Raw genomic sequence first — 27,250 nt, 5'->3', positions numbered from 1 at the left:
GCACCCCAGGAGGGCAGACCTCCCGATGAGAGAGCCACCTGTCACCACCCAACTTCTGCACCAGCTTCTCCCCACCATCACCCCTAGCATGCAGGGACCCCTGTATTGTTCCTGGCCCATAAGGCAGGCATTCCATCCTACACCAACCAGCAGAACTCAGGACACCAAGAAGAATCTGTCCTCTGTGGCCTGGAAGTCCACAGTTGGGCAGGGACATTAGTGACAACATTCAGTCCCAAATCCTCCTGGAGTGTTAGTCCTGCCACTGTTGCTCTCTGGGCCTCCTGATTTTCCTGTCCTCCAAAATGGAGGCAGATCCTACCCAGAGGCATCTGACAGGGACAGCCAGGCCTGCAGGGACTCTATGAGCTCCTGGAGGGGTGGAGCCAGCACCCCCTGCCTGTGGACTGCAGCTACTCCCCCAAAGATAATTGACCTATATGAGATAGTTGGGGTGAGAGGATGGGAGTTGTTCACTGCTCATGCCAATCCAGAGTTTCCTTCCTAGAGTCTAGGCCACTTGCCATATTGGCTTCTCCCACAGGACAGGAGGTGGGTGGTATGGGCAGAGCAGAGATGTAAGCAAAGCCTAGAACGTTTGCACGAGTTTTCCACCAGTTCTCCAGCTATGAGTTGATAATGTGAAGGCATATTTGCATCGTGCTGAGCTCCTTGAGGGGGGAGGGTGCCAGCACAGACCACAGGAAGCATGAGAATGCCCAGGATGCATTGAGAGAATAGCCAAGAGTTCCCTTTGGCTTGAGGCAGGTGGGATCTGTGAGGCTGAGAAGACAGCTGCTCCGTGGGAATGCCCAGGAAGTCACTTCCTACCTTCCAGAAGGTTATGGGGTCCTGACCCCAAACAGAGGGGTCACTGGAGTTGGAGGCAGTTTGGCTGTGATTGTAAAGATGGGTAGAAGGGACTCATTCATCCCTCCACTGGACTATCCACACAGCCTCCCCCATGCGCCTCCTAAGGCAAGCTGCCATACTGTCCAGCAGCTATATGCTATGGGGTCAAGATGGGGAGCTTTCCCAACTGACAGATGGCAGAGACATGTCTGGAGAGGAAGCCAGGGGGTCTTCTTTTTCTTCGCAAGACTTTTCCTTGGACAAAGCATCCATTATAGGGGCTTCTCATTGACAGATACATATAAAGAACTTATACCAAGACAGAAAGAGACAGACACCCCCAGGCAAGGAAAAGAGATTTCTCACACACACCCCTCCATATTCAAAACATCACAGCCCTGTGTCTCACCCCACGCAGGAATGGTTCCAGCCAAGACGAAGGAACCGATTTGTCTGTGTCAAACCCTGAGTGATGGTAGCATCCCTGTCTCCAGGTCACCCCTGCCCCAGTCAGCTGCCTGCATGGGGTCCTGGATTCTACCAGGCCCAGCAGGCGAAGGCTTTCCAAGGCCTGCTGCCTGCAGGGGAAGGTTTGTCCTTGCAAATAAGGTGACAAATGACCACCTTTCCACGGTGTCATCTCCAGAACAGGAAAGCCCATGCTGCAAGCATTTCTGCCTAAGAGAACCACAGTCACTTTGGGCAAATGAGAGGTGCGTTTATGCCGGGGATAATCAAGCCCCATTCGTGAGCCGCCCCATCTTGGTTGTTGGCCTTCACCACAGTTACTCTGGGGTGCCAAAGTCTTCGTAGTGGGATGGGGGGGTGCCACGGGGTGGATTCTTTGTATCTATATGCATTAGAACATTATTCGCAGGACTCCCATCCTACATGCACACACACTAGAAGATGCCAGAAAGAAAACACTTCCTCCTCCAATTGAGAGAGTCAAAAATAACCCCAGGGCCTTTCTCTAATGTTTCCTGGGAGCCCAAACTCCCTTTTTATGAAGAACCATTCCACCGGATGCCAAGGGGTCTTGCCTAATCCTCCCACCACCCCATCCACTTTCTCCTGTCTCTGTTTCCACCCATACTCCTCCACCCACCTTCTGTTCCCAGTATCTCTCCATTAGCAGCCCAGCTTCCGGTTACCCTCTCACCTCCCCACCCACCTGCTCAGAGATTTTTTTTTTTTTCTGCCAAAACTCCTCACTTTTCCTCTTTTTTTTTTTTTCTTTACAATCACAAACTTGCCCCTGTTCAAATGTTCCCAGTGGCATGCAAAACTTCGCTCCTTAAAAAGAAAAGAAATGGAACCACACACAATTGCTCATGAGGAAAGGTGGGGATCAGGAATCTGAGCAACTGGGAAAGCTTAAGTAGGGGGACTACAGTCCAGGCTAGCCTGGAAAGAAGGGGGGGAAAAAAGCAAGATTCTATCTGAAAAATAGTTAAAGCAAATAGGAGCTGGGGCTATGACTTTGGTGCTAGAGTCTAGCAAGCTTCAGTCCTTGAGTTCAAACCTTAGTGCCATCACCCTTGAACTTTTACCTACCATCCCATTTCTCTGTCTCTGCCACAACACAATACTTCCAAAGAACTTCTCCTCTCCTGTCCCCACCTCCGTCCTCTTCAGCCCTTCCCAAAGATGGTTCTTTCCTCTGGTGCTTCGATACAACTTTAGAAGTCCCAGATGGGCCCTGAGTTGCCAAACTCATGGCCAAATCTCAGTCCTCCCTATCAAGGAGAGCTCTTAACCCCTCCTTGACCCACGTGACCCACGTCTTCAGACGTCCCTCAGTGTCCCCATCACAGCTCCGTATTTCACAGTTTCAGCTTTCTCTCCCTCAGTCCTTGAACAAACAGAACCAACACCTTTCCCAAACCCAGTATTCCTTCTTGATTCCCGTCTCTCCCTCAGTTCCCCTTCTCAGCCAATCATCGGTGAGCTCCAATGCCACCAGATGTCCCAGGCCAGCCTGCCCCTCTGCACCTGTGAGCCCCCCCCCCCCGCTCCCCCCAGCCTCTGGACCCAGCTGCCTCCATACAACCACAGGCCGCTGTCCCTTCTTCCCCTCTGGGCTGGCTGGGGAGTCTGGGGAAAGCCAGCCAAGGCAAAATGTGTGAGATTCTTTATATTTCTTTTTAATTAAGCGAAAGGGCTGGGGTGTGACTCCAAGTGGTAAAATACCTGCCTAGCAACAGGGAGGCCCTGAGCTCATACCCTACTGACACCAAAAATGGCTTGGGTTTTTTTTTTTTTCTAAATGTAAATTGGAGCATTTTGCATAAAACTCTACAGTGGCTTTGCATAAAATGAACCCCAAACTCTCTGCCAGCCTCCATCCAACCTCCTCAAACCATCACCTCAAGGCCCAGCCTGTGACCCCCCCCAAACCCTTCCACCAAAGTCTAAAGCAAACCCTCCCAACAGCCAGGCCTTTCTGGGCCACCCCTAGCCCAGGAATAAAGCTATGGCTTTTCAGAAGGAGGAACCCCCCCCCCCATATCAGAACATCACAGAGTACCCCACAGCGGAGAGCAGCTCGTCCCAGCAGGTCCTCAGGCATGGAGGCCATGGGCCAGATTTCTTTGAAAGAAGGAAGTTGGCAGAAGCTCTAAGGGCCTAGCGGCCCTCAGTCAGGAAACTGGAATCAAAAATGATTGTTCGCTGCTCTCAGAAGAGTACTGCCGGTACCTGTTTACAAATCATGGCCATGGCTTAGCCTCTTGGAAGGGTGAATAATTAAACAGAAAGCAAGTTATATTTATTCATGTTCTGTCAGGACCCAGTGGCTTCTCCCTCTGCATATGTGAATGATGGCTGTGCTTGAGCTGGAGGTGAAGGTGGGGGTGACAGAATGTGGGGACTCTGCTTCTTGGCAGCTCTTCCTAACCCAAGACTCCAAGTCACAAGCATACCACAGCTTAGAAATGATCTCTCAGGAGACCAAGGGAGTAACTCTGATCTACATTGCAGATCAAAAAACCTGAGATGGAAGCAGAGAGCTGGTGGCTCACGCCTGTAATCCTAGCTGCTCAGTCTGCCCAGACAGGAAAGTTTGTGAGTCTCCCATCTCCAACTAGCTACCAAAAAGCCTAAAGTAGAATTGTGGCTTAAGTGGTAGATCACCAACCTTGAGAAAGTTAAGGAACAGCACTCAGACCTTAAGCTCAAGCTGTAATATCAACACAAACGAAAATGATGGAAGTTAGAGAAAAAAGAAAGGGGAAGATGGGAGGAAGAAAGAGAGGGAGCGGGGAAAGGAAAGGAGAGGGGGAAGGATGGAAGAAAGAAGACAAGGGAGAAAGGAAGAAAGGGAGAGAAGGGAGGAAATAAGGAAGGGAAGAAAAGGAAATAAAAAGGAAGAAAGAAAGAAAGAGGAAGAGGGAGAAAGAGCAGAGAGAGATCAGGTCTTTATTTTCACGCAGCTAACAAAGATGTTTGTTTACACCAGAGAGCACAACTTCATAACCAAGCTGTAATAAAGCTTGAAGTAACACCAAGCAAATAAGGCAACTGCAAAAGGAAATTACCCACAGACCTGCAGGTAATTAACTAATAAGTTTATTGCCATCTCCAGAATGAGGCAAGCAAGAGGAACTCTGACAGCAGCAGGAAAATGGAAACAGATTGTACGAGAGGAAAGGGGGAGTTTGAGGTGCCTACAAGGGCCTTGGTGTGGCTGGTCCAGACATCACCTGTGGCAGGCTGGCTGTACCCTAGTGCTCAAAGCATGCTGTCAAGATGGCATGCCCTAGCCAAGCACTGGTGGCTCACGCCTGTCATCGTAGCTACTCAGGAGACTGAGATCTGAGGATCATGGTTCAAAGCCAGCCTAGGCACCAAAGTCTATGAGACTCTTTATCTCCAGTAAACCAGCAAAAAAAAACCCAGAAAGGTCCATTTTGGCAGAAGAATGTATAAGGAAAACCTGTAGGTCCACAGATCTGTGTTTGCCATGGGTCTCCCTGAACTCTCATCCCACAGTCTTGATTTGCCCTTCAAGCCTCGAGGTCCAAGAAAAAAAAGAAATCTTGACACACAAGCAGAGTGTTTGAGCTATTGACAGGGCCTTTATACCAAAGAGCATCATTTGAAAAATAGCAGATAGCTAGGTAGAAATGTGTTCCATTAGCACATTTTGGCCACAAGAAAACTCACATCAGCTTGACAAGAATTGGATAAATTTAATTTCTCTGGCTATGAAGCATTCGAGTCCCTGTCTGAGTGGGTGCCAACAGGCGTATGAGCGTCTCGTCAAGTTCAAGTTCAGACTAAGAAATAATGCCCAAGAGGAAAGGGAAGAGAGAAAGTCATGAGAGGAACCATCTCACTCCAGCCTCCAAGTACGCAGGTAGAAAGCTGGGGGGCTGGTGCCTGGGGTGCCGATGATGTGTGCCCCACCAAACCAAGGCCCCTTGGGTCTTGGGGCCTAGAGGACATCTTGGCCTCAGTCTGCCTGCCAGGTACATGCTGAGTCCCCAATTGCCTTGCCTGGGAGTCTTCTATGAGGACCCAGTGCTTGTCTAGTGTCCTCAGAAGGTCAATTTCTCGCTAACCACCCACACTGACATGACAGTCAATGAGGTGAGACCCCCCACCCACCCTCTAGGCAGGAATCAAGAAGTCCACTATGCCACACAACCCAAGACATGTATCCCAGCAACCCCTCACCCCCACCCTTACTCTCTTCCCATGCCAATCTCACAGCAAAGATGTCACTCCATGGGCTCTGTCCCAACAGTGCCAGACAAACTCCCTGGCAGCTGCCCAGACCTTTCCTAACAACTCTGGCCTCTTTCACTAGATACCTTCTTGCCCCAGCCCTGGCATCCATCTCTGGCTAAGCTCTCCCACTGACCCCTTACCAGACTGAGTGCCAGGCAGCCTTGCCATCTCTTTCCTCCAGTTTCAGGCTGAGTTGTTTTCTGCCAGGCCCAGATAGGAAAGTCCATGACTCTTCTCTCCACTAAACTCAGACAAGACTGAAAGTGGTGCTGTTGCTCAAGTAGTAGACGGCTAATCTGGAGCAAATGAAGCTCGGGGACGGCTCAGGCCCTGAGTTCAAGCCCCAGAACAGGCAATTAAGTAATTAATTAACATCTTGGAAACAGGAAGGGACATGCCCAAGGCTATTCAGCTTGTCAGCATCAGAGGCCAGCAATGTCCTCCTGCCTCCTGGAGACCCAACCTGCCCTAAGAGGCCAGTGAGTCTCAGGTTTGCCACTTAGCAGGGGAACCAAGCCTGCTGGGGAGGGCTTTGCTGAACTGTAACTAATGGAATGTGGGCGAGAAGCGAGGGTTCAGTAGCTTATAAATCTCTTCTGAATTTTAAAAGGGGCTGGGGAATATTGACACGAATTAAATCCAATAAAACATTCATTTCATTAAACTTTAAATGATCCAAATATTTGCTGTTTGGTTAATATTTGTGTAGCTGACAGGAGCAGAATTACGATGGTTCTGGCGGTAGGCACGAATCCTAATTTTGGCGTGAGTTTTCCTTGCACAAAGTTGTACGTCTCCATACATACAAATGATGGGGAATTCAACCAGGAAGGGTGTCCCCAAGTGGTTGTCCCAGCCAGCTCGAGGGACATGCAGGCTTCCAGCTGTTCCGTGAACGTTAATGCCTTGCTTGGTTGCTGAGTTGTGTTGTTTTGTTTTGTTTTGTGTCCATCTTCTACCTCACCACCATCTGCCTTTCAGGCTGGCTTCTGAGGGAGCCTGCTCTGCTGCTCCCCCCACCATGCCCCACTCTGGACCTGCAGGCCACTGAACCAAGAGCTTGGAGTGCTGTGGATCTGAGCTCCAAGCCTGGACTCACAATGAAGTCTTTTTACTCAAATTGGATTTCCTTCAGAGCCACGAGCACCCCCTAGGGGCCTAAGGCTGTCTCCTGCAGAAGCCCTAAAGTGCAGAGATACTCAAGGCACCCACTGGCCACAAGTCAGAGGGGCGCAGCATCCTTCAGCATGCTTCCTGGTTCCCCATCCCTGCGCGTTTATACTCTTATTCCCACAATCTCCTGGGGCACGAGGGGCCTTCCATCCTTCCCTTGTTGCTTCCAGAGGGCAGTGGGTATCCGATGAGGAAGGCTACCTCTGTCCATCTCTGAGGTGGGCTCTGAGGGCAAGCCTGTCCCGGGGTTCAGTGGGACCGAAAGGATTTTTTGGCAAATCCACGCTCGCCCTCCCTGTCTCTGAATCTGCAAAGCAACAGGGTCAGGGTCGCCACAGAGAGCCAGTGCCCCGAGTAACAAACTGCCTGACTCAAGAGATGGGGCATCTGCTTCCCCTGCTGCTCATCTCCTCTTCCTCCCTCCCCCAGCCACGATGAGCTTTATCCCAAAGGGTTTGGAGGATGCACCTGACAAGACCACCCCCATCCCAGGGCAACTCTGCACCCCAGAATATACCCAGACCCCTAACACCTACCTGTCTCTTCACCTCATGCCACCTCTGCCTGCTGCCCCAAGATGCTTGAATGGGCAGATTTGGGGACATGAGCAAAATGACCTAGACAATCAGCGGGCTGTTAACTGACCCCTACAGTCCTGATCTCATTTTGCATCTGAACAGCCAGGATTTGATTACTTTTTTACAGATTCTGAGAATCGTGGAAAGCCTGGGATGGCACAGTGATATTTTAGAACCCTTCTCATTTGCCTAAAGAATAGGTCCAGTCTTAATGCCACGAACCAAGTAGAACATGGTAGGGATTCTTAATTTGGCCAGCCTGAAGTGTCCCTTCAAAAACAAAAAAACCCTGAAAGGCCACAGTGCATAGTCACACAACAAAACCCCCTGATCTGAGTTCAGTGACTCTTCAGACAGAAACAAAACTTGCAAAGGTCAGCCGGTGCATTCCCCGGACTTCAGACAGTACAACCTTTAAGTAGCCTGAGCCAGACAAGACTCCTGTCGGCTCACCAGCAGACCTTGACTGAACTTCGCAGGGCTTCAACTTCATCAGGCTGGCGGGAGGTGGGGAGGAGGGTCTGTGAGCAGTGTACCCCACAGCTGACTCCCTGCTGTCTCTGTCTGATGGCCCTCTGGTCCTCCCAGCCAGTATTCCTAACTGCACCCAAAACTTTAGCAGATTTTCCTGTACCTTAACTATGTCTCTGGCCTGGTTTGGGCTCACATTTGAGCCTTTTGGACATGAGACTTAAGTGATGACCCATCTCCACCACCACCCCCCCAAAAAAAGTATCCATCTGTGTATGTAGTGAGTACATTATAAACAATTTCCAGGCCAGGGACTGGTAGCTCACACCTGTAATCCTAGCTACTCAGGCGGCTGAAATCTGAGGATCAAGGTTCAAAGCCAGCCTGGGCAGGAAAGTCCGTGAGACTCTTACAACTCTGAGGAACTACACCAGAAAACGGGAAGCAGAGCTGTGGCTCAAGTGGTAGATTGTCAGCCTTGAGTAAAAGAAGCTCAGGGGCTGCATCCAGGCCCTAAGTTCAAGGCCCAGGACTGAGTAAAATAAACAAATAGATACTACATGGTTTTCAGGAGGCATGAAGCCCCCCCCTCGTACCTGAATGGCTGCTCCTTTTCTCTTGCAGAGGTGGTCCAGCTCAGCCTGGCCCCGGAGGACAGGGTCAGTGTGACCACAGTGACCGTGGGGCTGAGCACAGTGCTTAGCTGCACTATCCGGGGACACCTGAGGCCCCCAATCATATGGAAGCGCAACGGACTCACCTTGAACTTTCTGGAACTGGAAGACATCAATGTAAGTCGCCCTGCCGCTGACTCTATGTGGGACGCTCTGTGACCGTGCGGGTGGCTTATCTCCTCCCAGCCAGCCAGGGAGTGCCTTATGGGCCTGTGTGCCATGCTGGCAAGAAGACATTAGCAGAGGCCCAGGGAGGGGCGCTGTGGGTGAAAATGAGCTGTGTGGACTCACACGGAACGAGGGAGAACAGAGTCTCCACAAAACACATCACTGGAATCTGCCAGGTGTGGTTCATACGTGGAGATCACTGGGCAAGCGGGGCATGGTTCTGGATGTGCTGGGCACAACTCTCCCCTCTTGGTGTATGGACAACTAGCATCCTAGTCCCTGCTTCTCTGAATGTTGAGGAGCACTTGATAAACAGATGCTAAACCAACAGAGACCTTCATCTTATAGGCTTGAGGTGACCAGAGCTTAGAGACCTTGGCAAGAAATCAGTGTCCTATTACTAAAAGGCTTGGAAAGCATGTGGCCTACAGTGACAGACTAAATACGAGGGCAGGGCCGTCTATTTCTACCTGCCTGTGTGCATTATTTTGGCACTCTGTTTTTAATCACATCCGAAATAAAGGCAGAGGCAAAACTCCTCTTAATGTACTTGCCCACCAGTTAATTAAATTACTTTGAGTGGTTTCCCCCCCCCCTCCCTCAAACATGCCTCCAGCACCAGCTCAATTGCATTTCTGCTTTGCACAATAAGGTTAGCGATTTGGATAATTGTGGGTGCAACCAGAGATAAATGGCCCCTCATTACCTTCCAGGAAATATTACTTGTGGGTGAGTTGTAGCCTGTGAACAGGCATGGCTAATGCTTCTCAGAAACCCCCAGGTGAGGGGCAGTACCCCCATACACACACACACACACACACACACACACACACACACACACACACACACACACGCACACACACTGTAGATCCTTCCTCCCTGGAGAGGCAACACAGCCTGTTAGTGAAGACTGTGGGACCCAAGGGGCCTGAGTTCAAGGGTCTTGGCATCATCTCACCCACCACCCTTGGAATAGACATACAATCACCGGCTTTGTAATTAGCGCCTGGTACCCAGATCTACCTACGAGCTAGGCAAACAGACCAGCCTTCAAAACCCAAGGCAGGAGATTGAGAAAACACAAAGAGGTGTAGGTCTCTTTTCTTTGTCATATGTCTGAGACATCTTGATTGCCAACAAAATATTAATCACATTTTCACTGCTCTCTTAATGAGACGCTTTCATGGGCAACAAAATATTAATTTGTCTTGTCTGATCTGTTAAGAATTCTGTTAATGAATTCAGTCACAGAGCTATTACAGGATGCCATCCTAATGACACATGTAATTAAACTTTTCTGACTGGCAAACATCAAAGATGCCTTAAGCCTCAGAATAATATTTGATCAGAAAGCAAATGTACCATTCTAGCCTGGAGGTAAAAAAAAAAAAAAAGGAGCTGTTTACATTCCATCAGACACACGTATGAGTCACCCAGTCCTATGTCTGCCTGGCCAGATGGCAGAGCACAGAGAATTAGCCTAGTATGAGCTCCCTTACTAAATATCAGGGACCGGCCAAAGCCCTGTATTCAGGCAAAAAGCAAGGGCCTTAACCACCCCCTCCACAATGTCAGCTGTCCTTTGCTTCAAAAGCCTTCCTCAAGCTTCCTCCTTGCTACTCAGAAGACTGAGATCTGGGGTTCAAAGCCAGCCCAGGCACAAAAGGACCTGAGATTCTTATCTCCAAGTAACCTCTAGAAAATGGGAAGTGGAGCTTGGCTCAAGGGTAGGGTGGTAGCCCTGAGCTAAAGAGCTCAGGGACAGCACCCAGGCTCAGTTCAAGTCCTATGACCCACAAAAAAAAAAAAAGGCTCAATATAGTTCAAATAACTTGAAAGAGCTGCTCTAGTATTTTGGTTGTGGTTTTATTTTGGGGTTCTCACACAGACACTAAAACTCACTATTCAGGGTTTCAAAAGCTGGCAAAGAGAATGATAAAAGTGGAAACCCAACCCTTCTCAGAAGAAAGTACCTGTGGCTTTGTTTGAAGGGTGTGTTAGTTAAAAGGTTCATTTTTTCCTCTCTACCCCCATGCCTAAAGATAGAAAATGGAAAACAAATAATTTTAGTGAAGGACACACTCCCTGCAAGTGCTCCTTTAGAAGTGAATTATTAAAAACAAAACAAAAGCCCCAAAGAAAATGATTTAGGAGCTCATGACTCATTTAATTTTTATATGAACGAGTCATGAATACATTGTTAAAAAAAAAAAAAGATGAGAGGTGTTTGATTAACACCAAGAGACCCAACATGCCTGACAGTGGTTGTAAAGTTCCGCATTATAATCATCTCATTAAATGCCTGGATACATTTTGCTTTAAAATCTTGGAAAACAGTATAACTTGAAACACTTAAAGGCAACGGCCAATTCTAGTGAGCACTGAAGGCCCTGGAGACTTCTAAACATCCAGGTCTTTGAGGCTTTTTTCTTGTTGTTGGATATGGGGCCTGGGCGCTGTCCCTGAGCCCTTTTTGTGCAAGGCTAGTGTTGTACCAGCTTGAGCCACAGTACCACTTCTGGTTTTCCAGTGGTTCACTGAAGATAAGAGTCTCATGGACTTCCCTGCCCCAGGCTGGCTTTGAACTGCCGTCTTCGGATCTCAGCCTTCTGAGTAGCTAGGAGGACAAGTGTGAACCACCAGGCCTCAGACCCCTTGGTGCTTTGCCTGGTGAGAACTGGGGTCCCAGGTCCACACCATGCCAGCCCATGGGTGTCCTGCCCTGACTCTACCTCCTAGTGCCTCCTCTGACCTTGGTTTTCTGGGTGATTTTCTCAAGGTCACAGTACTGGCCTCAGGGTCTGACTTGTACCCAATGTCAATTTCCAACCCTGTCTCTAAGGTAGAGCTCCTCCCCTCCCCCAGAAAGTTCTAGAACTTGAATATACAGCCAAGGGACTCTCCAAAGAACCCCTTCCTTGGTAAGCCACACTCTTGGGCACCCCAGATTGGAGCCCACCCTTCACAGGGGACACGCTGCCCACTGAGCCAGGAGCAGAGCCACAGCGCCTGAATTCTGGTGAAGACCACACACACCGGGGAAGTCCACATCCACTCAGCCATTCCCCAATTCACCCACAGCCCCTGTGCTGCACCTACGCCCCCTCTCCCCACATCTCCCCGAGTCATAGTGTACGAGAAGTTCTTTAAAGGGGGGACCTTTTCCATTTTGACAGGCACTGACATAGCTCCCCTCCAAAATAGTCCTGCTGGTTTAAAACCCCTTAATCAGCGAGATGCCTCACATGTCCGTGCATGGGGAAGCAGAGTTCTGCTGCTTGTGGATGCAAATGATCATTCCACAGGTCAAAACAGAGACTGTGATGGAGTGGGGGGATCGTTCTCCTAACACTCTCTTCCCCCAAGGAGCCAGGAGTGACCCCCTAAGAAGAGAGAAGTTGGAAAAGTTCTGATTAAACCTTTCTGAACCTCAATTCAAAACCACCCAGCAGGCCTGGTGCTCAAAAGCTGGCTTGTCGTCGTCATATTACTCTGCCAGCATCCCCCTACCTCCTCCTCTCTGCTTAACTATTGTTTAATACTTAAGTCTCCTTTAATTGCTTTCCTTAATAAGGGCAAATACACCGAAAATAGCATTTAAGAAAAAAAGAAAGCCATGTCTTTAACTAAAATTGTCTCTTTCCCCCAAAATGGATGTGCACACCAAGAAAAAGAATGGACTAATCTGGCATCTGTTTATTTCTGGAAGGAACCTTGATTTTGTTAATACATTTCTAGGCATCAGAGCAAAAAGAAAAAAAAAAGCTATCCATAAAAAGACAATTACAGAGACGCAATCAAGCAGTGACAGCAGTATTCAGACACATCCAGAAGAGAAAGGATTACAGGTTTCGTTTTATGTAGCTCCTTATAAATCAATTTTTAAAGCAATTCCCCCACAGCCAGTGAGGTAAATTTGATTTCTGTAGCCAGTATTCATATTCAGAAAACAGTATGCACTTCGTTCCATAATTATATGATGCCTATTGCTTTAGCTTAGAGACAGTTCTTTTATTTATGACAGGGGTGGGTTTTTCTCCCAGAGTCTGTCAACACATTAGGTACTGTGACTAAGAAGACCTATAGTACAGCCGGCATCCTCTCGTGGTCTTTTCCCCACAACCTGTCTGCTCACCCAAGAGCGCTGGCTGGACTCAAGGGAAGCAGATGGAGAGGTTGAGGGACCTCTCAGGCGTCAGGCACAGCCATGGTCACCAGTGAACACCGAAACTACTACCCTGAGCCAAGTCTGCTCTTCAGCTCATCCCAGGAGCCATGGCCTAAAGAGTCCAGAGGAACCAAAGTCCCCCTGAGAGCTTCAGGACAGAGACAGGCTGTGGAAAGTGGAACACGACTGAAGACTATAGTCTTATGCTTTCCCTTCCAGCTGCCTCACCCCATGCCATGGGACTGGGCAGTGCTTGGGTGGTTAGGCAGTGAAGAGGACACAGGTATGCCAGTTGTCAACCAATTCAGCCAGATGCTGGTGGCCTTGCCTGTCATGTTAGCTACTCAGGAGGCTGATATCTGAGACTCATAGTTCAAAGCCAGCCCAGGATGTCTGTGAGATTCATCTCTAAGTAACCAGAGGAAGAGGAGGAGCGGGAGGAGCAGGAGGAGAAGGAGGAAGAGGAGGAGGAGAAGCAGAAGAAGCAGAAGCAGAAGCAGAAGCAGAAGCAGAAGAAGAAGAAGAAGAAGAAGAAGAGGAGGAGGAGGAGGAGGAGGAGGAGGAGGAGGAGGAGGAGGAGGAGGAGGAGGAGGAGAAGGACTGGGAAGGTGGCTTAATGGTAGAGTACTTGCCTAGCATACATGAATCCCTGGGTTTGATTCCTCAGTGCCATATAAACAGAAAAAGCCACAAGTGGCTCAAGTGGTAGAGCACTCGTCTTGAGCACAGAAAGGCTCAGGGACAGTGCCCAGGCCCTGAGTTCAAGACACAGGACCAGACAAAAAAGGAGTTGCAGCTCAAGTGGTAGATCACCAGGCTTACATGTGCGCGTGCGCACACACACACACACATAACAACAACAACAACACACCACCGAAGCTCCAAGCAAAACTTCTTTTCCTCAAGACTTTTTGACACAGGAAACCACTCAGACTAGAAAGATGCCATCCCAACATGGACTAGCCATTAACTTTTCACAAGCAACTCAGTCAGGAACCCTTGATGGCTGTGTTATGACACAGGACAAATTGGCTATCCGCTGCTTTATTTTTATTGCAGAAGCCTTCTGGGAATGGTAGGAAAAGGGCTCTTTGAAGAAGAGGGATGTACCACAGCCAATTCCAATATGGCGCTCCACTGGGAGCAGGAAGGGGGGTCATTTGTTCTGATGCTGAGAGCAGGCTGTATGGCCAGGATCCGTGGTCCTGCCTCTGCCCTCCTCATTGGGTTAGTCCAAAATGCCATCTTTAAAGGGACTCGGGATGGCCACGGTCAGACCCCCCCACACACAATGATGAGCAAGGAAAAGCATGCATATTCATTAGGGCCTGCCTGAGGGGCCTTCAAAGCTGCCCCAGGCAGGGCTCTTCCTTCTCTCCTGCCACCGTGGTGCCTCTGTGGGAAAAGGACACTTAGAGCTGGAAGCTGGTGACTCACACTTGATCTGAAGATCACAGTTCGAAGCCAACCCAAGAGGAAAACCCAAGAGGTTCTTATTTCCAGTTAACCAGCCAAAAGCCATAAGTCGAACTGTGGTTCACAAGTGGTAAAGTATTAGCCTTAAATGAAGTGGGGGGGGGGGGAGCTAAGAGACAGCATCCAGGCTCCAGGTTCAAGCCCCAGGACCGGCAAAGAGCAACAACAACAAAGGTCAGAAAGAAAACGGGAAGGAAGGGAAAGGAGACAGCAGAAGGGAAGGTTTAGTATTTGTGACCTAGGTAAGGAAAGGTTTTGCATCTTCTGTGAATGATAACAGAGAAAATAACCTGTGGCTGTTAGCCAGGCATGCTTGGCTCATGCCTGTAATCCTAGCTACTCAGGAGGCTGAGATCTGAGGACCATGGTTCAAAGCCAGCCGGGGCAGGAAAGTCTGTAAGATTCTTATCTCCAATTAACCACCTATGAACCCGAAGTGAAGCTATGGCTCAAAGTGGTAGTGGTAGAATGCTAGCCTTGGCAAAATAAAAGCTCAGAGACCTAAGCCCAAGCCCTAAGTTCAAGCCCTGTGACCAACACACACACACACACACACACACACACACACACACACACACACACACACCAGGAGGAGCTGTGGTGAAGAGGTGAATTAGCCCCACGCCAAGGGGAGATACCTAGAAAGTCAGGTATAAATGGATGTACAAGGTTTATACCAGCAGAAACTGCACCCACCCCAGAAGGCAAGTCAGTGCTCTTCTGCACAAAGCTATTGTAACTATGTGGCAGGCAGGAAAAACACTCTCCCTCCCCCTCTTCCCCTCTCCCTCCTCCTTCCCTCCATCTCCATCTCCCCCTCTCTCTCTTCCTCCCCCATACTCTCCCCACCCCTTATTCTTTCTCCCCCCCCCCATAGAAATCCTGTTCTCCTAGAAAAACAGAAGAAGCCAGCAAGCAGCCCTTTCCAGCCGACTCAGTCAAGAGGCTAACCTCATTTCTCATCTGTGCCCACGCAGGACTTTGGGGAAGATGGCTCCCTGTATATCACCAAAGTGACCACCGTTCACATGGGCAATTACACCTGCCACGCCACGGGCCACGAGCAGCTGTTCCAGACCCACGTCCTGCAGGTGAATGGTTAGTAAATGGCTCCACCTGTGTTGTCCCCTCAATTGCCCCTCCCCTTAAAAAATACTGGGTGAAACACCACTCCCTCCCCCTCCTCCCTCAATATTCTATTGTGTTAGAGAATTATCTAACCCCTGTCTGTCCAACTACCTAACTGTCCTATCCAGTGCAACAAGTAAAATGGGAATGATGGAGAAAGAGGTCAGGATTCCCAATGCTCACCACCCTCCAAGGTTGGGTATGAGACAGCTGAGGTCCCAGCAGCCCCTTCAGAGCAGGCCACAAGTGACAGGAAGTGGGGCTCTGCCCTGAGTGATCTCTGGGTCTCTGCATCCAGCCAGCGCAGTCTCTGTCTCAATCTCCTACTCTTCCAGATGGAAGGCCACCATTTTGCCCGTGCCACTAGAAGGAATTATGTCTGCCACATGGGGCCAGTTCTCTGCCTGCTCCTCTCAGGCTGGGCAGGTCTGGAAGGTTTCGCTGCAGTGTCAGTACTCCTGGAGCCTGGGGGAAGAATAAACCCCATTCCCTCTGGATCACACACACACACACAGCCTGTGTGATCCAAGCACTCATTTGGCCCATCCCTGTGCTAAATGGTGTAGAGGAGTCCTCCAGGGAAGGATGTTCTAGCACATTCTATGGGTGGGTTTCTAAGGTAGATCACTTGTGTAGGTCTCACACAGTAGGTTGTTCTAGTTCCAGAGCCCACACTGCAGCCATTCATCTCAAATTGGCTCTCCAGATTCCATCAGTTGTGACCTTCACTGACCTCTAGGTTCAAGATAATAGGTCGTGGGCTGGGAAGGTGGCTTAATGGCAGAGTGCTTGCCTAGTATTCGTGAAGCCCTGAGTGCCATTCCACAGAACCATATGAACAGAAAAAACAGAAGTGGTAGAACACCAGCCTTGAGCAAGAGAAGCTCAGGGACAGTGCCCAGGCCCTGAGTTCAAGCCCCAGGACTGGCAAAAAAAAAATGGGTAACAGGGCTCTATTTGGCTTTGTGTTAACCCTACAAGTTGTTTCCGGGACCTTTATCTTTGTACAGATCCAAACTATACCTTATTAGCTTTTTCCATTGAGACTGGGTGGGAAACAACTCCAGGTGGCTGTTCTGTCCCTCCCCACCTTACACACACTCCAGGAAATACAATTGAATATGTCAGGAACTTCAGCTGTGCTCCTTGGATTTCTTTGGAAGCCACACCCCCATTTCCATCTTTTTGCTGGTTGATTGGAGATAAGAGTCGCACAGGTCTTGGTTTGGGTTTTTTGCTGAGGCTAGCTTTGACCTGTGGTCCTCAGATCTCAGTCTCCTGAATAGCTAGGATGACAGGCGTGAGCCACCTGCTCCCACTGGCTCCTCTCTTTATTTTGTTCAAAGCAAATGTGAAGAGGGAAAGGGAGGCATCTACCCAGGCCGAGTCTTTCACAAATGAGAGCAAGAGAGGTCTGTGCTTGGAGGAAACTTTTCCAAGTCCATAACACTGCAAGGAAGGGCTGCCTCACCAGATCTAGAATTCTAAGACAAAGCTGGTGATGGGGGTGAAGCCCTCAAGCTCTAGGGCAAGCTGAGGCAGGAACAAAACACACACACACACACACACACACACACACACACACACACACACACACACACACACGTCATGTCTCTGGGTTTAGACTGGCTCCTCCTCTCTGGACTGCTCACCTGGTCTTGGAGAATTCTGTGTGAACCGTCTTTAGCCATCTCCTCCTCCTCCTCCTCTTCCTCCTCCTCCTCCTCCTCTTCCTCCTCCTCCTCCTCCCCGCCTCCTCTTCCTCACTGTGCTCCCTGCACAAGCCCAGCTATTATTGCCTGGTCTCCATTGAAAAGCCTGCTTTGAGCTCCAAGAGCCTAAACAACAAAGAGAGCCTTTCACTGAAATCCAGAGAGGCCCTTGAGATCCATTCCCCAATTGCTGACACTTTAGGGCTTCTCCAGCCAAAGGAGTGCTAATGGAATGGGAGGGAGCACTGGGGAAGCAACACTTTGTGATCACTGAGAAAGGTGTAGAGCCAGGCCGGCAGCCATGGAAGGTACCTGAATTAAAGGACCAAACGCCCCTGGCCTCCTCACTCAGCATCCTGCAGAGAGGGAGCTGAGGTATGGAAGGCAGAGATGGGTATTTGTATGTTGTCAGATTTTTGTTTTCTTTTGTCTTGTGCTTTAGCAAGTGATTCATTCCAGGCAAGATAGATGGTTGGCAAATTCACTTCTTTTTACATTTTCTTTTTCTTGTGAGTCGTGGGGCTTCAACTCGGGACCTGAGCACTGTCCCTGAGCTTTTTTGCTCTCAAAGCTTGCACTCTACCACTTGAGCCACAGCGTCATTTCCAGTTTTCTGGTGGTTAATTGGAGGGAAGACTCTCACAGACTTTCCTGCCTGGGGTGTCTTTGAACCATGATCCTCAGATCTCAGCCCCAGAGTAGCTAGGATTATAGGCGGGCACCACCAACATCTGGCTGCTACTTCCTTATTTGTTGCCACCAGGTGAAACAGGAGGTTTCCTGGCCCTGTGAATCCACATTCCTGCTGTGGCATATGGCCACACACAACCTGTAGACAGGTCTGGTCTGCCTCAAAAGGTCAGGAACAGCATCCAGATCCTAAGTTCAAGCCCCAGGACTGGTACCACTAATAAATAATGATGCTAGGGAAAAAAAAATCTTTAAAGACACAAAAATCAGAAGAGTCACAGAAAAGATCCATATCTGACACAGGCTGCTAAGAGAAGGCCTAGCTAAGACAATGCCATCCGTCAAGGGTGACTCACCCAGGTCTGTGTGGAACTGGAAGAGAGTGACCTTTCACTGAGAAGAAGAGTGGATGGGGGGAGACAGATCAGGAGCTCACTGAGCCCTGACCTGTGTGCAGTGGACAGACCCTCTCTGCAGCACTGGTCAGCCAAGTATGTCAGTCTGGGTTTAAGGGAGAGGTTGGAGCTTGGAGGTACATATTTCAGACACCACAAAGGACATACATGATGTCAAGATCAGGCAAGGGGCAACCAGATGCAGACAATGAACATTCAAGCAGAAGGAACTCCAGCACTGCTGGATACCTGTCATCCTATTCAGGAGGCGAAGATCTGAGGATCCTGGTTCAAAGCCAGCCCAGAGAGACAAAGCCAGGAGATTCTTATCTCAACCAGTAAAAAAAAAAAAAAAAAAAAAAGCCACAGAAATGTGGCTCAAGTGGTAGAGAATCCACCTTTGAGCCAAAAAAAAAAGCTCAGCAAGAATAAAAGGCCTAAAGTGCAAGCCACAAAACTGGCACACAAAAAAAAAAAGAAAAAGAAAAATGAAAAAAAAAATTGAAGTTCCCAACATTTAAAGCCAAAAGGATTAAAAAAAAAAAAACCCATCAACCAACCAACCAACCAATGGAAGAGGGAGGAGCCACAGAGTAACAGGACACGAGCGAGGCCTTGCAGGAGGCCAGGTGTAGACAATAACTTCTAGAAAGGAGGGCTCAGCTGCACAAAGCACTGAAGATGGAGCCCCAGAACTGGCCAGGCGCAGCGTGCTATGACCTGGAGAAGAGCAGTCCCACAGACTGGTGGGTAGTGTGTGTCTGGGACTGGCTAGAAGGCATCGAGGCAGGACAGTTCAAGCTGTCAGGTGTTTGCACCAGGCCAGTGGCCTAGTGGGGGGGGGGGGAGGGCACAAAAGGAGCCACTTTTTCTTTTAAATGAGATAAATAAAAAGCATTACTGGGGCTAGAAGGTGGGATTCTGGAGTGAGGCCAGACATTCTCTTCTTGGGTGTCAGGAAAAGGACTCCTGTCCCCCACCTCCCAGCCCAGAGAAAGAAGTCACCCCCAGAACACTACAGACAAAGCAGGGTCTTACCTAAGAGACCTGGTTGATGATAACACATGAGTTTCAGACATGAACACCAGTCCTGGGCCTTGAGCTCAGGGTCTAAGCACTGTCCTTCATTGGAGGTAAGAGTCCCTTGGACTTTTCCTGTCCAGGCTGGCTTTGAACCATGGTCCTCAAATCTCAGCCTCCTGTGTAACTAGGACTATAGGTGTGAGCCACCAGCACCTGGCTTAGTGTGTTTGTTGTTGTTTTGCCAGTCCTGGGGCTTGAACTCAGGGCCTGTGCACTGTCCTGACCTTTCCCGAGGTGCACTCTACCCTTTGAGCCACAGCACCACTTCCGGCTTTTTTGTGTATGTGATACCAAGGAATCGAACCCAGGGCTTTGTGCATGCTAGGCAAACACTTTACCATTAGGCCACACTCCTGGCCCCCAGCCATGTGTTTTTGTTTTTTGTTTTTTGTTGTTGTTTTGTCAGGGTAATGTATAGAGGGGTTACAGTTACACCCCTCAGGTTGTAACTGCATTACTTCTCACGCATGGATCCCCCCTTCTCGTGTTCCTGTCCATTTCCCTCCCCAAACCATGTGTTTCTAATTGAATGATTCAATCCTTTGCTTCTTAGTCAGGTGGTCTTTTTGTTCTAGAACACTGCCATGAATTGGTCTGAAAGCGCTTCCAAGGCAGAGCTGCCTCAAGCATTTTACCCAGAATGTGTTAGGTAGACACTCCAGGCAGTATTGGTTTAGTATTCTTTTGGTTTGGGTTTATTTGTTCATATACCAGTCCTGGGACTTGAACTCAGAACCTGGGTACTGTTCCTGAGTTTTGTTTTTTTTGGGGGGGGGGTTGGTTATTGTTGTTTTGCTAAAGACTAACATTCTAACACTTACGCCCCAGCACCTCTTTTCCTGCCCAGCCTGGCTTCAATCTCAGCCTCCTGAGATTACAGGTGTGAAGCCACCAGCACCTGGCTGGGACAAAGGCTCTTGTTGTGTGAGTCACTCGTTGCTGACAGTTGGAGGGCATTTTGTGAGCACAGGTTGTACAATACCAAATCCACACATCCTTGTTAAATCAATCCGAATCATCAGTATGGTGCCCAATTCCAAAATGGGAATCTGCACCCCTCCACTTGGAGTGGTAATACTTTCTAATGTCTGATTTCACAATGACAATCATCACCATCGTTTTTTAAAGATTGCTCAGCTGTGTTCAACAGAACAAATGTTTCTTTCTAGATAAATCATTTTGTCAAGCCCGTCGACCAGTTGGCTTCAATAGCAATTAGATTGCATGTATGCCTTAATTTGTCAGATCAGGTTTCATAACTATAGTCTGTCTTTCGATCCAAGAACATCTTCAGTTATTAGACTTTTTTTCATGTATTTTTATTGTAATTAATAGAAGGGTTACATTATAGTCACCAGATAGAGGGTGCATTACTTCACAAACATTGATACCCTTTCTCATGTACAGACTTTTTTTATACTATAAGTTTGGTTTTCTTTTGGTTTGGTTTGTTTTGTACCTGTAGTGGGGCTTGAACTTGGGACCTAAGCACAGGCCCTAAGCTTTTATCTACTCAGGGCTAGCATTCTAATCACTTGAACCACAACTCCCATTTGAGGGTTTTTTTTCTGGTTAATTATAAATAAGAGCCTCTCAGCTGACTTCAGACCATAATCCACACTCAAATCTCATCCTCCTGAGTAGCTAGATTACAGAGTGAGACTCTGGTAGCAGCTTCTTCATGAGGTTTTAGTTTATGGAGGTAGACTCTGTTGTCTGTCTGGTTGTCACTGATATATAAGTAAGCAATTAATTTTGTAATTGTGATTCTGTATTGAACTCAATTATTAGTCCTTACCATATTTTTTGTTGGTTTGTTACTGGGTTGATATCCACCAAAAATGTCATTCTCAAATTGTTTACCGTTTCTGCCTTTCTTTGATAACTCCCAATGTAACACCTTTGCTTTCTCCTTTTTTACTGATTTAATGTTTCACTCTTCCAAAAAACAATAAGGAGGGCCTAGTGGTTACAGTGCTTGCCTAGCATGCACGAAGACCCGGGTTCAATTCCTTGGTACCACATACATAGAAAAAAAAAAAAAGCCGGAAGTGGTGCTGAGGCTCAAGTGGTAGAGCTCTAGCCTTGAGAAAGTCCAAGGACAGTGCTCAGGCCAAGGACAGTGCTCAGGCCCTGAGCTCGAGCCCAGGACTGGCAAAAAAAAAAAAAAAATGGGCCAGGAGTTTGGCCTAGTGGTAGAGTGCTTGCCTAGCATGCACGAGGACCCGGGTTCGATTCCTTGGTACCACATACTTAGAAAAAAAAAAAAGCCAGAAGTGGTGCTGAGGCTCAGTGGTAGAGTTCTAGCCTTGGGAAAAATCCAAGGACAGTCCTCAGGCCCTGAGCTTAAGCCCAGGCCTGACAAAACAAACAAAAAACAATAAGGCTTATTCCTGCCTTTTCATAGAGATAGTCGTCACTAGAAGAAGAAAATATTGTGTTTTATTGAATGTTAGGTTTTTTGTTTTTTGTCAGTTATAGGGCTTGGACTCTGGGTCTGGTTAATTGGAGATGAGTTTCACAGTCTTTTGTGCCCGGGCTGGCTTTGAACTGGAATCCTCAGATCTCAGCCTCCTGAGTAGCTAGGATTACAGGCATGAGCCACCCCACCCAGCTGAGTGTTGGTTTTCTTTTTCCTCCCCAGAACTATGGACTTAACATTGGTTCTGAGGGTTCTTTCCATTTCTAGCAAGAAAATCAAATTGCTTTTCTTTTTGATGTTTTTAGATTTGGGTGTAATCATAATAGATTTCCTAACAGCCATTGCAACATATTACCCAGTCACAGTATTCTTTAAATACCACATTCAATTTTAGTTGTTAATAGTCTACTACAGTTTGTGTTTTATTTAGGCCCACAAAAGACAGATTCACATGCCTTCTTGCCCCGGCCCCTGTCAGGTTTTAGTGTCTAGATTCACAACTACGGTAGCTTCATGATCAAATTTGGAATGCCTTTCCTATTAGAAGAGTTTTTCAGTCCTTAAATGTGCAAAGCAACCCTTTTATAAAACTGGAGTGGTTTGTTGGGGGTTTTGGGGGGGAAGGGAGATGAGTAGCATTTTCATTTTTTTTCCCAGTCCTGGGGCTTGAACTTGGGGCCTGGGCACTGTCCTTGGGCTTTTTCAAGGCTAGCACTCTACCACTTGAGCCACAGCATCATTTCTGGCTTTTTCTGTGTATGTAGTATTGAGGAATTGAACCCAGGGCTTCATGTATGCTAGGCAAGCACTCTACCACTAGGCCATGCTCCCGGTCCCATAGCATTTTAAGTAAAAAAATAAATAAATAAATAAATAAAGATAAAAAACTTTAAGCCAGGCACCAGTGGCTCACAACTGTAATCCTAGCTACTCAGGAGGCTGAGATCTGAGGCTCATGGCTCAAAGCTAGCCCAGGCAGGAAAGCCTGTGAGACACCCATCTCCAATTAACCACCAAGAAACCAGAAGTGGCAAAATGCTAGCCTTGAGCTGAAGAGCTCAGGGACAGCGTCCAAGCCCAGAGTTCAAACCCCATGACCAATGAATATATATTCTCCTTTCAGCATCTATACTTTAAGGTTTCCTTTGTAGATGTATATAGAATAAAATAAATACAAGCTCTCAATGTCAATGAAAATGCACTGATTTTTATTCCTGGGTTCAGACTTGGGATTGGAGAACAGATCCTCCAAAGAGCCTGTGTTTCTCCAGGTCCATCCCCATAGCCTGCCCACATAAGATGGCCAGTGCCCTATAGAAGGTGCCAGAACTTCACACACACACACACCCCATACCGTATTCTTCTGGTCACACTCTCAGCCAAATTTGACTGCTAGGCCCACAGCCAAGAAAGATATGCCTAGCCCTGATTAGGGTCCAGGACTTGGGAAGCAAAGACAGAAAAATGACCCACTTGCTCCATGGAGAATGGATGGACTGTCTCAGAGCAGTGAAGTCATGCACAGACCTGCCAGTCAGTGCCCAGAAGCGCTGTCCAAAGCATTTCCTGCAAGAAATTAAGCCCCTGTCCAATGGTTTTTTCCAATAACAGAAATAATACATCTGAATTTCCTTCAGAAATACATTCTGGTGGTGGTTACTCTGTATGCGTCGCAGCTGAACAGCGATCAAGAATCGAGATGTTATTTAGAATGGTGATGGAAGCCATCCATGAACTACATGATGTGTTGACTGCCTGCAATCCATTCCACACCAGCTCTTTGGTTTCGAGCGCTGATTGCTCACAAAGATCACAGGAGCAGGCGTCTCTGGGCTAGGCCGGGGACCCAAGGCCAAGTGAGGGTCTCTTACCAGTGTTGGTCTTCACCCACAGTCCCGCCAGTCATCCGGGTCTATCCAGAGACCCAGGCGCAGGAGCCCGGAATGGCAGCCAGCCTGCAATGCCATGCAGAGGGCATTCCCATACCCAGAATCACTTGGCTGAAAAATGGCATGGATGTCTCCGCCCAGATGTCCAAACAACTCTCTCTTTTAGGTAAGAATTACCCATGTGTCTAGGGTCTTGACCCCATCCAGTTCAGGCTGGTTCTCACCCAGGCAGTGGAAATGAGAGGTAAAATGTATCTGGGTGTGACAGGTAAAGGAGAGACTCAAGATCTTCCCCAGTTTTCTTGAGACCTGGGCACACAACATGTTGTGAGCAGTGACCAGAAGCTGTGCCATCTTGGCCTCTGGATTTCACTTCCTGGGCATATTTCCAGGGGTGCTGGCTACCCAGACTAACCCAAGGGGCTGTGGGATTTTGTTTTGGGTTTTGTTCTTCTGGTTCATACCACCAGTCTTAGGATTTGAACTCAGAGCCTGGAAGCCGCTTATATTCAAGGCTGGCACTCTACCATTTGAGTCACAGCTCCATTTGGGCTTTTTCTTTTTTGCCAGTCCCCTAGCTTGAACTCAGGGCCTGGGCACTGTCCTTGGGCTTTCTCAAGGCTAGCGCTCTACCATTTGAGCCACAGCACCACTTCTGGCTTTTTCTATGTATGTGGCACCAGGGAATCGAACCCAGGTCTACCACTAGGCCACGCTCCCGGCCTTTTTTTTTTTTTTCAGTAGTTTATTGGAGATAAAAGATTTCTCTGCCCCAAGTGCTTGGACCGCCCCCCCCCCCAATCCTCAGATCTCAGCCCCCTGAGTAGCTAAGAATACAGACATGAGCCACAGGCGCCCACAGAGCTGTGTTTCACCCCATCGAGGGATAGAGGAGGAGAGAGGTACACAAAGCAGGCCACCCTGAGAACTGTCCTTTCTCCAGCCAATGGGAGCGAACTCCACATCGGCAGCGTCCGGTATGAAGACACAGGCGCGTACACCTGCATCGCCAAAAACGAGGTGGGCGTGGACGAAGATATCTCCTCACTCTTCATTGAGGACTCCGCTAGGAAGACTCGTGAGTCTACCCCGGTCTCTAAGCCTCTCACTGCAGTGGTTAGATGATAGCACAGGATCCCATCTGCCTGCTGTAAGCCCCTGAAGGCTGGGAGAAACACAAATCTTCCCAGCAGAGGTTGTCAAACAGACTTCCTTTGACCCAAGGACCCCAGGGAAATTCCAGAACCAAAGCCCAACCCGTGCCTCGTACTTGATTCGATCCCTTCCAATTTAGCCACAATATTGCCTCCCCATCGCATGGAATCTTTAAGCTGAAAAACATCTCAGGAATGAATGTCACAAGGGGGCAGTTTGGTTAGCATTGTTCCCTTTTTCATTGCGAATTATTGCTGATCTCGTAGTGTTCCTGATCTGTCCATGAAACTTGTTATCGTGGAAAAAGAATAGAGAATCCAGAGCCATCTGTGGTTTCAGTCACCCACTGGGTGTCCCCCACAAGTAGGGATGCATGCAGTTGAGATCACCTACCTAGTGTAGCCCTTAGAGACACTGCCACCAGGTGGGACCATAAGTGAGGCTTGATCAGTCTCCTTCCTTTGGTCAGACTCCAAGCTAAGGCTTTGCCCTGTGGAAGTGACGAGAAGTGCTTTACATGGTCTCCCTGGGAGAAAGCCAGGTGACTCATTCCTTTGGGGGGCAATTAAGGAAGTGAACAGAGAGTAGTAGATGCGGGCCTCACGCTGTGTTCCTGAAGCCTGTGTTCCTGAACACTAAAGAATCGGTATCCTGAGCTTGGAAGGGTTCTCCCATATCGAGTGGCAGCTCTGAGCTCACAGCAGAGCAGACTCTGTGAGTGATGGAGTTGGTGCTAGACTGTCTCTGTGGTGAATGAACATCTGACGTCTTCTTCTCTTCCCCTCCTGCAATCATGTCCCCGCCTTCCTAACCCTTTGGGCTGCTCCAGTGGCAAATATTTTGTGGCGAGAGGAAGGTATTGAGCGTGGTTGTCCCATGTCCTGTCTGAAATCACATGCATGCGTGGGCCATCATGGGCATTCTCTTCCACGTGCTTCTTGTTAGCCTTGTAGACACCAACCAGGCTCCCACAAGCAGAGCCCACAGACCAAACCGGAGGGGAAGGGAAGGGAAGGAAAAGTCAAACTCAAGAAAACACTCGTATCGAATCCACTTAAAAACCTGAGGCTCACACTCGTTATCCTAGCTACTGAGATGGCTGAGATCCGAGGATCGCAGGAAAAGTTCCTGAGACTCTTATCTCCAATGAAATACCAAATTGCCAGATGTGAAGCTGAAGTGGCAGAGCATTGGCTGTGTGCAAAAGACTCAAGGACATTGTCCAGGCCCTGAGTTCAAGCCTTAGGACTGGCACAAACACACACACACACACACACACACACACACATTCTTAATGTGTCTGTAGGGGCAAACTTTAAAATGGGAAGTTTCTATTGAAATCTGATAACCTCACTTAAAGCAGACAAGGTGACAGATTTCCAGTTCCTGTAAATTGTAGATCTTGACCTTATGTATTCTCGGTGGTTGATATTGTTGATTTTAATGTTTGGCTATTTTGGTGCTGTGAAAGAAAAAGAAAGAAAGAAAAAAGGAAAAGAAAATAAGAGATTGGCAGCACACACAAGGCCCTGAGTTCAATCTCCAGAAAATAAGAATGAATTAAAAAAAAAAAAGGATAGGCTAAGAGTATGGCCTAGTGGTAGACTGCTTGCCTAGCATGCACAAAGCTCTGAAAGACTGAACCATCTGGGTCCCCCCAGACCAGTTCCTTCTCCCCAGATGTCTTCTTGGCTGGCCACAGATGTGAGCCAGGATAAGGGATGTGGGGGGGATTGGGGGAGGGGGAGAACATGGCCAAAGTTGTTGACTAAGCTGCTTGGCTCCGACTATCTCAGAGATTCCTAGCCCTTTGGTGGGTACCTTCTCCCACATCCCCAGCCCCCATCAGGCTGCCTCCTGCCCCCCTTTCCCTCCCTGCCAGGAATTGCATTTCATCTCGTGCATGCCATGCTATTATATGTGATGCTGCTGCCAGCGCGTCAGCAGCAGGCAGGGCCTGATGGTATGCATTTGCTCCTGCTAGGCCTCAGCGTGGGAAACATGTTTTATGTCTTCTCCGACGATGGCATCGTCGTCATCCACCCAGTGGACTGTGAGATCCAGAGGCACCTCAAACCCACAGAGAAGATTTTCATGAGCTCCGTGAGTCTCTGCACCCAGAGCAGCTGATAGATCAGCCAGAGTCAGTCTCTTAACCACGTGTGCCACAGGACGGTTGCAATTCCATGTGCCACCAGGAGGGGGCAGTAAACAGTGCCAAATTTGTTCCCAAGCTAGAGAAACAACTTAGGGAGCACAAAGGTCTAGCTCTGCCTTTCCCACCCAGCAGTCCTGTTTCCTGACTTCCAAAAGTTCCCAACAGCAGGCATTCCTGCAGTGGCCCTCAGTGAGCTAGGAGAGCCCTCTGGGGTCAATCAATCACACAAGAATCCTGGTAGATAGTGGCAGTGGGACCTGGAGCTGGCAGCCCTCCCCCACCCTCTCTCTCTTCTTCTCTCCCTCCCTCCCTCTCTCCCTCTCC

At 48.6% G+C, this 27,250-nt stretch overlaps 1 protein-coding gene across 2 annotated transcripts in view; it reads left to right on the top strand.

Moving 5' to 3' along the window:
• Positions 1-27,250, top strand: part of Fstl4 (follistatin like 4) — a 69,947-nt gene that overhangs the window by 31,159 nt on the left and 11,538 nt on the right. Inside the window, exons 3-8 of one of the 2 annotated variants that reach the window (XM_090321139.1) lie at positions 8,433-8,599; positions 15,272-15,392; positions 23,618-23,779; positions 24,557-24,691; positions 25,598-25,624; positions 26,753-26,871. In XM_090321139.1, the coding sequence (XP_090177265.1) occupies positions 8,433-8,599; positions 15,272-15,392; positions 23,618-23,779; positions 24,557-24,691; positions 25,598-25,624; positions 26,753-26,871 (731 nt within the window). The remainder of the gene's footprint in view (positions 1-8,432; positions 8,600-15,271; positions 15,393-23,617; positions 23,780-24,556; positions 24,692-25,597; positions 25,625-26,752; positions 26,872-27,250) is intronic. The other variant, XM_090321140.1, reaches the window with a different exon arrangement.

The sequence above is a fragment of the Megascapheus bottae genome, chromosome 29 (assembly GCF_031878675.1).
Source record: "Megascapheus bottae isolate mThoBot1 chromosome 29, mThoBot2.hap1, whole genome shotgun sequence".
NCBI lineage: Eukaryota > Metazoa > Chordata > Mammalia > Rodentia > Geomyidae > Megascapheus > Megascapheus bottae.
The sequence above is the reverse complement of the archived record's forward strand: the minus strand, read 5'-3'. Positions and strand labels throughout refer to the sequence as shown.